The sequence below is a fragment of the Coregonus lavaretus genome, assembly GCF_964263955.1.
Source record: "Coregonus lavaretus genome assembly, chromosome: 32".
Taxonomy (NCBI): Eukaryota; Metazoa; Chordata; class Actinopteri; order Salmoniformes; family Salmonidae; genus Coregonus; species Coregonus lavaretus.
This window is the reverse complement of record NC_140019.1, coordinates 28,017,809-28,034,956: the sequence shown is the minus strand read 5'-3', so window position 1 is coordinate 28,034,956 and position 17,148 is coordinate 28,017,809. Positions and strand designations below refer to the sequence as shown.

Here is a 17,148-nt window from a genome sequence, read left to right as displayed (position 1 = left end):
ACTATGACAGACAAATTGAGAAAAAAAAATCCAGAAAATCACATTGTAGGATTGTTAATGAATTTATTTGCAAACTATGGTGGAAAATAAGTATTTGGTCACCTACAAACAAGCAAGATTTCTGGCTCTCACAGACCTGTAACTTCTTCTTTAAGAGGCTCCTCTGTCCTCCACTCGTTACCTGTATTAATGGCACCTGTTTGAACTTATCAGTATAAAAGACACCTGTCCACAACCTCAAACTGTCACACTCCAAACTCCACTATGGCCAAGACCAAAGAGCTGTCAAAGGACACCAGAAACAAAATTGTAGACCTGCACCAGGCTGGAAAGACTGAATCTGCAATAGGTAAGCAGTTTGGTTTGAAGAAATCAACTGTGGGAGCAATTATTAGGAAATGGAAGACATACAAGACCACTGATAATCTCCCTCGATCTGGGGCTCCACGCAAGATCTCACCCTGTGGGGTCAAAATGATCACAAGAACGGTGAGCAAAAATCCCAGAACCACACGGGGGGACCTAGTAAATGACCTGCAGAGAGCTGGGACCAAAGTAACAAAGCCTACCATCAGTAACACACTACGCCGCCAGGGACTCAAATCCTGCAGTGCGAGACGTGTCCCCCTGCTTAAGCCAGTACATGTCCAGGCCCGTCTGAAGTTTGCTAGAGTACATTTGGATGATCCAGAAGAGGATTGGGAGAATGTCATATGGTCAGATGAAACCAAAATAGAACTTTTTGGTAAAAACTCAACTCGTCGTGTTTGGAGGACAAAGAATGCTGAGTTGCATCCAAAGAACACCATAGCTACTGTGAAGCATGGGGGTGGAAACATCATGCTTTGGGGCTGTTTTTCTGCAAAGGGACCAGGATGACTGATCCGTGTAAAGGAAAGAATGAATGGGGCCATGTATCGTGAGATTTTGAGTGAAAACCTCCTTCCATCAGCAAGGGCAATGAAGATGAAACGTGGCTGGGTCTTTCAGCATGACAATGATCCCAAACACACCGCCCGGGCAACGAAGGAGTGGCTTCGTAAGAAGCATTTCAAGGTCCTGGAGAGGCCTAGCCAGTCTCCAGATCTCAACCCCATAGAAAATCTTTGGTTGAAAGTCTGTGTTGCCCAGCGACAGCCCCAAAACATCACTGCTCTAGAGGAGATCTGCATGGAGGAATGGGCCAAAATACCAGCAACAGTGTGTGAAAACCTTGTGAAGACTTACAGAAAACGTTTGACCTGTGTCATTGCCAACAAGGGGTATATAACAAAGTATTGAGACACTTTTGTTATTGACCAAATACTTATTTTCCACCATAATTTGCAAATAAATTCATTAAAAATCCTACAATGTGATTTTCTGGAAAAAAAATCTCATTTTGTCTGTCATAGTTGACGTGTACCTATGATGAAAATTACAGGCCTCTCTCATCTTTTTAAGTGGGAGAACTTGCACAATTGGTGGCTGACTAAATACTTTTTTCCCCCACTGTATTTAATTTATATAAGTATTCACACCCCTGAGGAAAATACTTTGTAGAAGCACCTTTGGCAGCAATTACAGCTGTGAGGCTTTATGGGTAAGTCTCTAAGAACTTTCCACATCTGGATTGTGCAACATTTGCCCAGTATTCTTTTCAAAATTCTTCAAGCTCTGTCAAATTGGTTGTTGATCATTGCTAGACAACCATTTTCAGGACTTGCCGTAGATTTAAATCAAAACTGTAACTCGGCCACTCAGGAACATCCACGGTCTTCTTGGTAAGCAGCTCCAGTGTAGATTTGGTGTTGTGTTTTAGGTTATTGTCCTGCTGAAAGGTGAACTCATCTCCAAGAGTCTTGTGGAAAGCAGACTGATCCAGGTTTTACTCTAGGATTTTGCCTGTGCTTATCTCCATTCCGTTTATTTCTTATCCTGAAAAACTCCCCAGTCCTTAACGATTACAAGAATAGCCATAACATGATGCAGCCAAAACTATGCTTAAAAAAAACTCTCTTGTATTGGATTTGCCCCAAACATAACACTTTGTTTTCAGGACAAAAAGGTTAATTGCTTTGCCACATTTTTTGCAGTATTACTTTAGTGCCTTGTTGCAAACAGGATGCATGTTTTTGAATATTTTTTTATTATTTTCACTCTGACAATTTGGTTAATATTGTGGAGTAACTACAATGTTGTTGATCCATCATCAGTTTTCTCCTATCACAGCCATTCAACTCTGTAACTGTTTTAAAGGGCTCCCGAGTGGCGCAGCGGTCTAAGGCACTGCATCGCAGTGCTTGAGGTGTCACTACAGACCCCCGGTTCGATTCCAGGCTGTATCACAACCGTCCGTGATTGGGAGTCCCATAGGGCAGTGCACAATTGGCCCAGTGTCGTCCGGGTTTGGCCGGTGTAGGCTGTCATTGTAAATAAGAATTTGTTCTTAACTGACTTGCCTAGTTAAATAAAGGTTAATATTTTTTTTAAGTCATCATTGGGCTCATGGTGAAATCCCTGAGCGGTTTCCTTCCTCTCTGGCAACTGAGTTAGGAAGGACACCTGTATCTTTGTAGTGACTGGGTGTATTGATACACCATCCAAAGTGTAATTAATAACTTCACCATGCTCAAATGGACATTCAATATCTTTTTTTTTTTTTTTACCCATCTACCAAAAGGTGTAATTCTTTGTGAGGCATTGGAAAACCTCCCTGGTCTTTGTGGTTGAATCTGTGTTTGAAATTCACTGCTCGACTGAGGGATCTTACAAATAATTGTATGTGTGGGGTACAGAGATGAGGTAGTCATTCAAAAATGTTGTTAAACACTATTATTTCACACAGAGTGAGTCCATGCAACTTATTATGTGACTTGCTAAGCACATTTTCACTCCTGAACTTATTTAGTAATGCCATAACAAAGGTGCTGAATACTTATTGACTCAAGACATTTCAGCTTTTCATTTATAATTAATTTGTACAAAAAAACAAAAAATAACGTAATTCCACTTTATAGGGTATTGTGTGTAGGCCAGTGACATTTTTCTTCTCTCTCAATTTAATCAATTTTAAGTTCAGGCTGAACCACAACAATATGTGGAAAAAGTCAAGGGTGTGAATACTTTCTGAAGGCACTGTATCACTGATAGGTGATATACCATTTACCCAAAAAGTATTGCTCTGTCTTTCTCTTGTTATTGTATGGTTCTCTGATCCCTGGTTCCTCCTTCCCTTGCGCCAACAGACTCTGAGGCCGGCATGGCGACGGTGAACCGCTGCCTGGATGCAGCCAAGGCATGTAATGTCGACGACCTGTGCCAAAAGCTCCGCACAGAGTACGTATCTGCCTGCATCAAGCCCTCAGCCAAGTCTGGCCTCTGCAACAAGGTCAAGTGCAACAAGGCCTTACGCCGGTTCTTTGATCGGGTCCCTCCAGACTACACACACGAGCTACTCTTCTGCCCCTGCACGGACATGGCGTGCGCAGAGCGACGCAGGCAGACCATAGTTCCCGGCTGCTCCTTCGAGGGCTCGGACAAACCCAGCTGCCTGACACAGCTGCGTATTTGCAAGGCCGACTATGTGTGCAGGTGAGTGAGAGACTCTAATAACACAACATACTGTTAATGTGCAATATACTGTAGGCCTACCTACAGTATTTACTGACTTTCCCCTTTGGGACATAGGGCACAATGAGTTGCTACCACTCATTTCTGTTCTTGGTCATGTTGTGCCTCAGCTTGCTCCCAGAGGGGTAGATCTCTGCCAGCTCATCTCTCTCAGTCTGGTACTCTGAGTGTAAGATGTTTAACATTGGCTCCCAAACTTGTTTTCACTTTTATAGAAAAACTGTAGAGTTGTTTGTATTATCTTGTGACCCACCAACTCAACCAAACCAAGACAGTCTTTAGTTCTGACCCAGACAGTACCAGCTGTGACCCACCATTGGGGCTGTGACCCATTATTTGGGAACCACCCTGCTATCAACACACAAAACAGAACAAGCAAAGCACTCAATCAACAAAATGGCTCAATATTCTACGCCCAAACCCCCTGGAGAGTCTGCTATAATAACACATAAAATATTTAACACAGATAAAACGTAAGATGGATCAGAGTTATCACTCATTGCAATCGCTGGTCATGACCATTATTTTCACCACCCCTTTTACTGCTCTGGGGCTGAACTAATGATTCTGGCTTGTGGAATGAAACAAATAAAATAAACCAATGCCCGTCACTGCAGTCCGCCACATAGCCTTAAACATACTAGTGTTGTACCAAATCTATAGCTCATGGAGATAGCGAAGCCCTGTCTTCCTCCAGTGAAAACAATTAAATAAAACATGCTATCTTTACGGTATGCCGTCGTTGTAATTGGTGTCCGGCCCTTGTTCGCTACTAAACAGTGCTAGTTGTGTTGGCTCTGTGTAGGTCCCGTCTGGCTCAGTTCCAATACGACTGCCAACCAGCCGAGTCGTCTGCCAACGGCTGCAAGCAGGGGAACTATGGAGCCTGTCTACTCGCCTACACAGGCCTGATAGGTGGGTACAGAGATGAAGAGAGCGAATGTGAAACGGATGGGAGAAAGGATGGGAGAAAGGATGGGAGAAAGGATGGGAGAAAGGATGGGAGAAAGCCGAACGTGGAGGATAGGGTAAATCGATGAATAAAGAACAGGAGAAAGAGAAAATGAAGTATTTAACATACAGAATGTGAGTGGAGAAAATGTAACTAGCCTACAGTGTACTGAAATGGAGAAAGCAGTTAGATACATGGGAAATTAGGAGTGAGGGAAGGTAAACTAATGAATAAAGAACAGGAGAAAGAGTGAAAGGAAATATTTACTTTGGAGGGGAAATTAAAGTTACTATTTAAAGGAGCTACATGTAACAATTCAGCAATACTTCAGATTCCCTTGTGGTTTTCAAAGTATATCTTAGAAATACCAGAAATAGCTTATGCACTGCTTTCTGACCTTATCATAACCCAAAAAACATCTGCTGCATGGGCGTGAGGTAATGTTATGTTGTTTATTTTTGCAACCTTACGAACGAGAACCAATCATGAAACAGGAAGATGCTGATGCATGTACCTTCACGGAAACTATTTGCTATTTGCAGGTGGAAATGCTACATGTAGCTTCTTTAATACTGTAGGCCTATAGTGAATGAGTATGAGTAGGATTTGAGTAGATCCTATTTGTGGAGGTTTAAAGCAGTACAGATGTAGGATCTTAATTTGACCCGTATTGTCGTAGCAAAACAATCCTGCAGCAACAGGATTTCAAAGTAAAGTCCATAATGTTGCTTGATCGGTGATTAGGCTATTAACTTTGTTTTATGCACTCGCTCAAAGAACGGCCATTTATTTTTCATGCTCTTGAAAAGAGCACAAAGCGACCTAATGCATTTCAAGAGCTTCCTATGGTGCCCTTCAGCACAAACAAACACTTGCCATTTTCATTCCTGGCCTGTATTTATTAAGCACTTGAAAACTTTCCACTCCATTTCAGAACTTGGGAGAGAAATGGCACACAAACACTTCCAAACGTTTTCAAAGGAAGCACAAATTGAAGCGTCTTTGACAAGCAACAGATAACTGGCAAGAATTACCCTCAACACACTTGATATTGTGTCTGCATTTCTGCTCATTTCTTGAACAATATTCCCCCTTACATTGTGCGAGTGAACTGTGAATTGCAAATACTGTTCATAAATGTTTGAATTTGTATAACATTGTAAAAACAGTCTTGTAACAATGGGTCTTTGGAGGGAATAAATATTTGATACTGAACTGAGCACACATTGTTTCTACAGGCAGCTCGATAACTCCCAACTATGTGGATAACTCCACATCTAGCGTGGCCCCATGGTGCTCCTGCTCTGCCAGTGGGAACCAGAGAGAAGAGTGCTCCGACTTCCTGGAATACTTCACCGACAACGTCTGTCTCAGTGAGTGCCTCCCAACGGCTCCTAATCCATCAAGACATCACTGAAAGCAGTCTCCAGTGACTTAGAATGGAGGTTCCATAGGGCTCTGGTCAAAAGTGGTGCACTATACAAGGAATAGGGTTTAATATGGGATGCAGCCTTAGTGTAGGGTTGTGTTCACTATGCATGAAATGGAGGAAAACAGCCCAAGGTACTATCTGAACTTTTGGAAATGTTTTGAAACGTTTTGCTACGGTGTTCCCTAATGAACATGTTAGAAAGGTTTAGACTGGGGAAGAACAAGAGCAACATCGTCTTGTATCTCAAAAAGCCCTATTTCTGTAAAGTATTGTTCCTTATGTTCTAATGGTACATGATATGGGGCGAATTCATGGAAGGTAGTGATAATTCACTTAAGTGTTGTTAGGCCCGATTCGAAGTCGAGGCCCGACAAACCGTGCCAATATATCCTCCAAACACTGGTTTCGAGGGCATTATCACTTTTATACAACGGGTTACCAACATATCCAAATAATGATTGACATATTTTCAATAAAAACGTTATTTTGATTAATTTATTCGTACTATTTCATCCTTCAACAAGATATAGTCCCGACACAAATCTAGGGTTCCTAGAGACGCGACCCAGTCGTTCACTCTTTTTGTTCTGTATCTATGGACGCGACCCAGTTGTTCGTTCTAAATGTTCCATTGCAATACTGACTGGCAACGTTCTTGTCCTTTGCTTGCTAAGCTAGCCAACTACGGCTAATTTACAGTTACGTCAAAAAGTTCAGCCAGAATAACAGCCAGCAAAATAGCTGCATTTGCATTTGTTTAAGCTGTTTTCTAGTGACATTTATTTGGATACATCCAAAACAATGACCTAATGAGGCGCGATTTCGCCTGGCATAGAAAATGTGCTCACTCGTCAGGACACTGTTGTTCAGAGGAGCTAGCCAACAACACAGCTACAGTAACACAATCACTTCAGACTGAAGCTGGAAAGACTGCACATTAGCTGTGTTTCGTTTGACCTTTTTTCAATGGACATTTATTTTGTATATATCCATAAAAATTATGCCAGCTGATTCATGATTTCGACTGGCTGAGAAACGCTGCCTGCCTTTCTGTCTCGTCCAGACTCCCGACACGTTCAATACTATGGGACAGCAGGAGACAAACAGCAAGGTTTATACAAATATCCACTGTTGAAAACAAAATGTTAGTCTAAAAGAAATGTGAGATAATGTCTAGATGCTTTTTAGAGTGGATATCAAGTTTGAATGGGTTGATTAGACAGTGGATTGCGCAGTCAGATGGAACAGTGTAAATAGTTATTTTAACGTCATAGATTTAGCTGGTGGTAACTTCAGGAATAGACACCGGCTGGAATGAGGTTTTAACCAATCAGCATTCAGGATTAGACCCACCCGTTGTATAAAGTTGAATAGCCATCGTGATTGTTAGCGTGAATGTGTGACATCTGTAGCAGGTTTTAGGCGATAAAGCAGAGATTTACTCCATGAGTTCTGGGGATTTTGCCTGTCAGTGTTTTGTCATGTCTCTCATATGAGCCTACACTCTTAGAAAAAAGGGTTACAAAAGGGTTCTACATGCATCCCAATAGGGTTTGACCTGGAACCAAAAGGGTTCTACATGCATCCCAATAGGGTTTGACCTGGAACCAAAAGGGTTCTACATGCATCCCAATAGGGTTTGACCTGGAACCAAAAGTGTTCTACCTGGAATAAAAAAGGGTTATTCAAAGGGTTCTCCTATGGGGACAGCTGAATAACCATTTTAGGTTCTAGATAGCACCTTTTTTTCTAAGTATGTACTGGTAAATCTCTTTACTATACTTGATTTAGATTTTTGCTTAGATTTATTTTCTCTCTGAGGAATGATTAATCCAACAGCTCAAAAACAACACTATGGTTTTCTATTACAATAATTGGTCTGCGCAAAAATGCCTTTGCAGTTATTCAACATATTTTTTAAATTGTTGATAGAAATAAGGGATGGTGTTACTCCCTGTTCAACCTAGCCTATTTGCATTGATGAATACCTGCGCCAACTGACTACAGCAAATTGGGCTCAGTAGGAGGAGTAGAACGAGCAGATTATAGAAAGGGAATTTGACAGGGGGGAAATGTGATAGAATGAAGCAGATGTGTCCCACACCAGTTAGTTACCTGTAGGCTCAACAGCAGTGAAGGAAGATGTTAAAGAGTTATCTCCTCTGTAGGAGAATTACCAGTCAGAGTTTTGGTCTCTTGCTCTCTCTCTTTCTTTCACTTCCTCTCTTTCTCTCCCCCTCTTTTTCTCTCTATCTCTGTCTCTCTTTCTTTCTCCATCTCTCTCTCATGAATCATCCCCTTCATGCTGTATCCTTGGTAATTCCACCTGGGTGTTCACAGTGCCTTCCCTGAGTGAAAAGGAAATAGGTTAGCCCTGTGATTCTAAAGTAATGACTTATTTATTCATTTACCCTCTGTCTTAACGGCTTGTGCATTTATTCCTGTTTCAACAGTTGATGTAAATATTGGCTTAGAAGACTCAACCTACAGACTTAACCCATAATAGCACAGTAATAATTGCATTATTGCATGTAATAAGTGTAGTATCACCTCACGTGATGGGAGACAAGCTAGTTCCACCTTCTAATGGTTTATGGAGAGGGAAAGGAGGGTGAAATACAATATGGTGCTTGTGTGATATGTTTATGATCCCTTATAGAAGATGAAGAGTGCTTTCAACCACATGACCCAGACCTTCACTATCAGCTTTATTTCAGGAGCATCATGTGTCAGCATGGTGACTCAGTACACAAAGTTTCCTGGGATTTTTTCTCTCTCACCCTAATGGTCTTCCATCTCTATTCCAATTTTGCTTATGCCCTTTCTATGTAGTGAATAATTAATCGTCCTTATTATTGACTTTGCTACAGTGTTTTTCATCTGACCTGTTTAAACAGACAGGGGCTATCCTCCTCCCGGAGAGCGCAAGGTAAATCTGGTTTCCACTAGATAGCGCGGGCACAAAGTCAAAATTGGCTATATCTTAATACATTCTTTTTTTAATTAGCTTTTTGGTCTTCATTTAAGGTTAGAGATAGGCATAAGGTTTGAAGTGTGGTTAAGGTTAGATATAGGCATAAGGTTTGAAGTGTGGATAAGGTTAGAGATCGGCATAAGGTTTGAAGTGTGGATAAGGTTAGAGATAGGCATAAGGTTTGATGTTTGGATAAGGTTAGAGATAGGCATAAGGTTTGAAGTGTGGATAAGGTTAGAGATAGGCATAAGGTTTGAAGTGTGGATAAGGTTAGAGATAGGCATAAGGTTTGAAGTGTGGATAAGGTTAGAGATCGGCATAAGGTTTGAAGTGTGGATAAGGTTAGAGATAGGCATAAGGTTTGATGTTTGGATAAGGTTAGAGATAGGCATAAGGTTTGAAGTGTGGATAAGGTTAGAGATAGGCATAAGGTTTGAAGTGTGGATAAGGTTAGAGATAGGCATAAGGTTTGAAGTGTGGATAAGGTTAGAGATAGGCATAAGGTTTGAAGTGTGGATAAGGTTAGAGATAGGCATAAGGTTTGAAGTGTGGATAAGGTTAGAGATAGGCATAAGGTTAGCAGTGTGGATAAGGTTAGAGATAGGCATAAGGTCAGCAGTGTGGATAAGGTTAGAGATAGGCATAAGGTTAGCAAAGGGGATAAGGTTATGGTTTAAGTTTAAAATACCATTTTAAGAAGATAAATTGTAGAAATAGGCGGGCTTTATGACTTTGTGGCTGTGGTAAACAGTGACAACCAGTGAATCTAGAGCCATCAGATAGCCTCCTCCTCTCCTCTCCTCTCCTCTCCTCTCCTCTCCTCTCCTCTCCTCTCCTCTCCTCTCCTCTCCTCTCCTCTCCTCTCCTCTCCTCTCCTCTCCTCTCCTCTCCTCTCCTCTCCTCTCCTCTCCTCTCCTCTCCTCTCCTCTCCTCTCCTCTCCTCTCCTCTCCTCTCCTCTCCTCTCCTTGGTGGCCTCTCCTCCTCTCCTCTCTTTCCTCACTTCGCCTCTCCTCTCTTCTCCTATACTCAGTGGCCTCTCCTCTCCTCGGTGGCCTCTCCTCTCCTCGGTGGCCTCTCTTCTCCTCGGTGGCCTCTCCTCTCCTTCTCCTCTCCTCTCCTCCCTTTCCTCGCTTCGTCTCTCCTCTCTTCTACTCGGTGGCCTCTCCTCTTCTCAGTGGCCTCTCCTCTCCTCGGTGGCCTCCCCTCTCCTCGGTGGCCACTCCTCGATGGTCTCTACTCTCCTCGGTGGCCTCTCCTCTCCTCGGTGGCATCTCCTCTCCTCGGTGGCCTCTCCTCTCCTCAGTGGCCTCTCCTCTCCTCTCTACTCCTCTCCTCTGTGGCCTCTCTTCTCCTCAGTGGCCTCTCCTCTCCTCTCCTCTCTACTCCTCTCCTCGGTGGCCTCTCCTCTCCTCTGTGGCCTCTCCTCTCCTCAGTGGCCTCTCCTCTCCTCAGTGTCCTCTCCTCTCCATGACAAAAAAGGACAAAGAGTGAGGTCTCAGACTTGTTTGGCCAATGCCACTCGTCTGTGAGTTAATGAGAGGATGTGGAGAGGCAGGTGCAGTTGGGTAAACCTGAAGAGAATACTGAGTATTCGCCTTTTCTTCTCCACCGAGCAAATCCAAACTTGCCTGAGCCGAGCCGCTCAGGCAGAATGCAGAATGGGTCCTGACTGTGCAGTAACTGAATGTGGGCGTGATTGGAAATTGATGAAGACGTGTCAGGTCCATTTCGGGAGCCTTGAGTCAAATTGTCTCTTCTCTTCTCACACTGTACCTGTTGTCATCTTGTTAAACAGGGAATGCCCTCCTGGCTTTTGGGAGCGGGACAGATATGGCACCCACGCCCAGTCTATTGGGACCACTCAGCCCTGCCACAGGCAGAAAGAGCCATGCCACCACCCCTCTGCCTGCTACCGTGGAGACCACACGGAACGTTCCGGACCCAATTATACCAACACAGGTGTGGTGATTGTTTTGTTGATTGTTTTGTCAGGGTCAGAGCTAGAATGGGATAAAATAGATATTTGTTCAGTTGTTTGTACAGTGTTAAAAAAAAAGGAGTTGCCAAGAGTTGAAACCTTTGCCAGTTAAGTTCAGGGAGGTTATAGTTGCATATTTACAGTACTCCCACCTGATCACCTTTGACTTATGTTTTTTAAATTTGAATCAGAATGGTGGAGCATATCTTTTTTTTGGCCCTTGACAGTGAATAATACCTCTCTAGTTTTGTTCTTTTCTGTTTCAGGCTAACCATGTGGGCTTCAATGTTTTTTGGTCAACATTGATCTCTCTTTCTCACCCTTAGGCCAGCGGAAACGACCGACTGTGGGGAGATTCTACCCTCCCATTGGATGGGCTCCCAAACTCTGCCTCCTCACTTGGCCTTCTGCCTCCAACGGCCTTTACCGGCTTTGTGCTCCTACTTCTACTCTTTTATGGACATTAAAGGAGGAAGCACTGCCAAGGACCACCCATAGAGCAGATGGGATGATTTGTTCACAAATTCAAGAGAAATTGGACTCTTTGGCCAATAAGCTACACTTCCTCCGAAACATGTACAGCATAGTCGTTTTTATATTTTTGTGTCTTAGTGGTTCAATTGCACCTGCGAGTCCTTTAAGTGTACAGAGAGGGACTGAGACATATTGAAACCAATCTGTACATTGTAATCGCTTCAAGTCAAGATAAAAGTACTTTTTATGTGGACTAACCTACCATCCAGCTATCCGAGCACATCCAGTGAATTTAAAAAGCGCCATCGGAAACTACACGGTTATCCTTTAAGATCTATATATAAATGGAAACTCTTACCTGAAATGTTGTCATGAGAAACGGACTCCAATGAACTGTCTTTGTTTCATACTCAACTGCACAAACTGATTGGAAAAGACCCTTGAGGATATAAGGGCTTTAATACCGTTGGCTTTGACCTGACTGAAGGAGGAACATTATTTCTGATCAATACTGGAATGGTAGAGATGGACAATGGAGCTACGGCTTATTCAGCCATTCTGGACAAATACCCTGACTCAGATCATTCCAAGTGCTGTCGGCTGCAAGAGATGTGGAAACCACAGAATACCTGGGACAGCTCTGACCTAATGATTATCATGCCCGCAGTGAAGATTGGGCACTTTGTCAATCTGCCAGTTAATTTGTTCTCGCTAATGATTAGCTAAGTGTTCAGTATAAAACACTTTCTTCTCCTTTGTTGAAATGAAGTTATGAGCAAACAGATTCTCTTTATGTGTACAGTACCATTGTTCTGCATTTGTGTGGAAGCACTGCCCTCTGTTCCTCATTGTGTAGATGGACATTGTTTGAAGGGTGTCGGAATCGGTGTGCCATATAGGAAGAAGGACTTGTGTCTCAACAATTTGACCCTTTCACACTACTGAGCCTAGCCAAGACAATCCGAGCTGTACTGTGCTGGCCTCGTAACGCATCCACCATAGTTGCTGAAACCATGTTGGAATGCACAATGTGAAAAGAAAATGCCAGAACCAATAGCAGAGTACAGTACAGTTTGGGTCAGTACAATAGTGCGAAAGGCGGTATATGTGACCTGTTCATAATAAAAGATGGTCATGAATGATGTTATGTTCAATGGGGAGGACGAAAGGTTTCCAACGTCATAGGAATCATTTGAATTGCTGCCAATAAAAGCTGTCAGATAATCCAATGCTTCTCTCTTTCCTAATATACAGTAAATGTCTGTGTCTGTTCAGTGATTGAACAATTAATATCTTTATCAGTTCTTCAAACAGGCAGTTGGATTATGACGTTCCAAGCAGAATTCTATCCCATAGAGATTTTGCTGAGTACAGTAATGTTTGTATTTGTTTATGTTTGTTCTAATATTAATTGGACCATAGGGGTCTGGGTTGGACACAATTAATGGCTTGATTAATTAACGTAGAAAAGTTGAGGTCTTATCAGGCACAGCATACCCAAAAAACACTAATGACAACTCTAAGTATTCTGCACATTCCAATAATGGAAGAGAATGATGCCTTGGAGAGGGCCATGATTAGAAAATAAACAGAGTGAAGTAGCTGTGAGGTAAAATCAGTCAGGTGAATCCAAGCCGTTTTACTCTCAAAAACAACCGTCTGGTGGCCAGTTCTTCTATGAAAAATAAGTTGGAAACCAGGGAGTGGGTTGGCAGTGTGTATTACTACTGTAAGTAAGGGCTCTATTCAATCCGTAACACGGAAATTCAGCGTTACAGCGTGATTGAAATGTGAAGGCAATGTTCCCGCATTAGTGGAGACCAGAGTATGTGAGCAGCAGTCGGAAATCCCACTCATCGCTCATGGAGCGGTGCGCACGCTCCGGCGCTCCACATACTTTTCAACCGCTCCGCTACAAACTGCTGCTCCGAATTCGCTCCATTCATTAAAATCACAATTTAACCAACACCGATCTATTTTTGTGACTACCTGGACCTACCATTTGGTTTTGAAGTACTGAAACCAAACCATATGATTTGAATGAAAAGTATTTTAATAAACATGAAAAGGTGAATGTAAGAAGCGCTCATCATTTCATGTCATAGTAAACAGCATATAAACACTCTAAATAGGTCTGGAGCCAGACAGGGAGCCTAAGAAGGAACCTAAATGAATTATTTAGGCTATATTATTTCAATTATTTCAAGGCTATAGCCTACAAAGAAATACATCGTGAAGCATTTGCGAGTGCGACACTAGGCTGGTAATCTAAAGGAAGTTTGTTCTGAAGTGTCTATTCTATATCTGAGAGATATAAGAAAGATCAGGAAACATATTTTATTTTTGTCCATGTATTTTTGTCACTAAACAGATATCTCCAAATATACTTCCATAAATCTTTTCGACTGGTACCGGGGGACCTTCAGACGTGTCTAGAGCAAAACAACCGACATGTACGTGTTCGTGGGAGTCTCACCTTTACACAGAGGGGTCATATTAGTGTGTAGCCCAAACTTTTCGGACGCTACAGACGGAATTTGGCAGATCGCCTGTACCAACTTCAAATGAGTTGTAGAGCAAAATGGAGAACACCATCGTGTTCGTGAAAGTCTCATCTTTCCATAGAGCGTTTATAATAGTTTGTAGGTCAAACCGTTCGGACTCTAGAGATGGTTTTGTGAGAAGACCGATTTTTGGGACGTCTCATGGTCTGAATCACCTTTCACCGCAGATGCGGAAGTGTTACATAGGCGGATTTGGTGGATTGAGACGCATCCAATGCAAAACAAAATTATATATTTAGCTTAAATGACGGATTTTGATGCTAATTTTATTTCCACGGGGGCGCGGACATCGACCATAGGGGGTTCAACATTTCATTGTATTAAATCATTATAGTCTATACATTCTGCATATAGGCTGTGACTTACTTAGAATTAAATACAAATTAAACAAAAAATGCCTTATTAGGCTCAATCTACAGTGTCTTTGAATTAATTTGTAGAAACACGAGTTTGGCCAGAGTCTGTGGCTTCAGGCTCATGCGATGGTGCCTAGAGAGCAGGCCAGCAGCTGAGAATATCCTCTCCACGCTTTCAGAGCCACTGGGGATGCTAAACCCCCTTTGGGCCACGCTGTGATACAGGTAGGTCTAAAGGTTTTTAGGCAAAATAACCCTATCAAAATGGAAATCTCCTTGAAAGTGGGAATAAAGGGAAAGGTAAAGGAGATACCTGGTCAGTTGTACAACTGAAAAGTGTCATCCGCTTTTAACCCAACCCCCCTGAATCAGCTGCCTTACATGCTGACTAGACCGGGCGCGCGCATGTGTCCGCGTGCACCATCGAACGCATGTTGATTTTGTACACCAGACGTGATCAGGACACGCAGGTTGAAATATCAAAACGAACTCTGAACCAACTATATTAATTTGGGGACAGGTTGAAAAGCATTAAACATTTATGGCAATTTAGCTAGCTAGCTTGCTATTGCTAGCTAATTTGTCCTGGGATATAAACATTGGGTTGTTATTTTACCTGAAATGCACAAGGTCCTCTACTCCGACAATTAATCCACAGATAAAAGGGTAAACCGAGTTTGTTTCTAGTAATCTCTCCTCCTTCAGGCTTCTTCTTCTTCTTTGGACTTTATATGGCGGTTGGCAACCAACTTTAATGTGCATTACCACCACCAACTGGACTGGTGGTAATATACCTCCGCTCCTCGCTCTGCTCTAGCTCCACTCACATACTCTGGCGGAGAATGCATTCACGGTAAACGCTGCATATGTCGTCAATCGGAAATTACCTTACACTTAAAATCAAATCAAATTTTCTTTGTCACATGCGCCGAATACAACAGGTGTAGACCTTACAGTGAAATGCTTACTTACAAGCCCTTAACCAACAATGCAGTTTAAAGAAAAATAAGTGTTAAGAAACTGTTAGTAAAAAATTAACAAATATTAAAAAATAGAAAAATAACAAATAATTAAACAGCAACAATAAAATAACAGTAGTGAGACTATATACAGGGGGTACCGGTACAGAGTCAATGTGCGGGGACACAGGTTAGTCGAGGTAATTGAGATAATATGTACATGTAGGTAGAGGTAAAGTGACTATGCATAGATAATAAACGCTTCAGCGATACAGATTGAATAGAGCCCAAAATCAAGGATACCTTGTTTATGTCAATGTGCGATTGTGGCAATGGTATCAGTGGTTAAACCATTCTCAAGAGGTGTCTTCCAAAAGACAGTACTACAGGGAAAACCCCTGTTTGTATTTGTAGGCCTACTTTGTTGATTTGAAACAGATTGCAGCAATCAATATGAATACTCAGTTGGAGTGGTTCGGATGATTTCCAGTGAGAGGGATGCATTGGCTTGGTGCCACTGTATACTCAAATCATCACATAGCATGACTGATGGCTTTACATTTTCATACACAACGTTCTGTGAGAAAAACATGGAATCGGTCCACATGGCTTACCTCGAATGACCTGGCTACAATTGTATTCAATGGATTTTGTATCACAGAAAGGAGGCCTCTCTCTCTCTCTCCAAAAAGGAATTACACTGACCTTTCATTGTGGTGTATCATGCCATGCGTCCATAACACACCACAAAATAGAACAATGGTGTGGCTATGATTCTGAATGTGGCTGATAGTAATATTGGAAGTGTGGTGTTGAGAGGATATCAGCGCTGCCAGGTTTGTATCACCGTACACCACTGGACTTGGCTGCACTCCCAGGTATGCGTCGGTATTTCTTTCACTATCCTCTCTGACAATGCTTTTGATTAGACCAAGAAAACATGTATGGCGTGATAAGGAATGAAGAAAGCCCACAACATCAGAGGGAATATAAAAAGAACATTAATAATTTTTATGATGAGTCTAGGCCTCAAACATTTTTTTACTGAGCAGAAAATTGCTTTTGACATTTAAAGACTACAGAAGTAATAGCCGTCCTCTGAGAATGTGAATAGGCTGTTTCCCATTTACTTTTGTCGGTCCGTTTTACTTTCGGCTTCCTTTGCAAGACACAAATGCGCAAAAACGTCAGGGGAGGAGGAGATAAGAGTACTCTTTGAACCAAGAGAGATTACTGAAAGAGTTGCCGTAGAACCTTAGAACCAACATAAAAACTTGGCTGGAAGTCACCGAAAGTGGACTTTTACTTTAGAATAGTGTAAAATGCATATTGACATTGAAATGGTCATAGAGTGAGCTTGCTTTATATTCATTGGGATATACATTTTAGCAGACGCTCTTATCCAGAACGACCCCGTGGGAAACAAACCCACAACCTTGGCGTTGCAAGCGCCATGCTCTACCAACTGAGCTACAGGGGACGACATGCTTGCTTTTTAAAAATAGATTTTCTATAATTTGATAGATATTACTCATCCCAAGGTTCCCAAACCAGAATATGTAGTTTTGTGCAACCAAGAACCCTATGAAACATTGACCATATCATATTTCCCTTGTCCAATATGGACAAACATTTTTTAAAAGAGTTACCTGAAATACAACAATATGGGCAGAGTTGAATTAATTGGATAGCTGCAAAACCGCAATCAAAGTCAGTTGGGGGGGGGGTTTCCAAACTTCACAAGTAATTGAAATGTTTACGCTATCTCCCAAGTAAAAGCTCCACAGGAATGTGCAGTTAATGGACATTTCATGGTATGACGTTAGTTATGGATTGGTGTTGCCAC

General features: G+C 42.1%; 1 protein-coding gene across 1 annotated transcript in view; it reads left to right on the top strand.

The window, feature by feature from the left end:
- Positions 1 to 11,416, top strand: part of LOC311107991 (GDNF family receptor alpha-4-like) — a gene marked incomplete at both ends in the record, with an annotated part of 50,011 nt that extends 38,595 nt beyond the window's left edge. The window contains 5 exons of the mRNA XM_084150624.1: positions 3,228 to 3,573; positions 4,418 to 4,531; positions 5,807 to 5,937; positions 10,767 to 10,930; positions 11,276 to 11,416. Of these exons, the coding sequence (XP_084006750.1) occupies positions 3,228 to 3,573; positions 4,418 to 4,531; positions 5,807 to 5,937; positions 10,767 to 10,930; positions 11,276 to 11,416 (896 nt within the window). The remainder of the gene's footprint in view (positions 1 to 3,227; positions 3,574 to 4,417; positions 4,532 to 5,806; positions 5,938 to 10,766; positions 10,931 to 11,275) is intronic.
- Between the last annotated feature and the right edge of the window lie 5,732 nt (positions 11,417 to 17,148).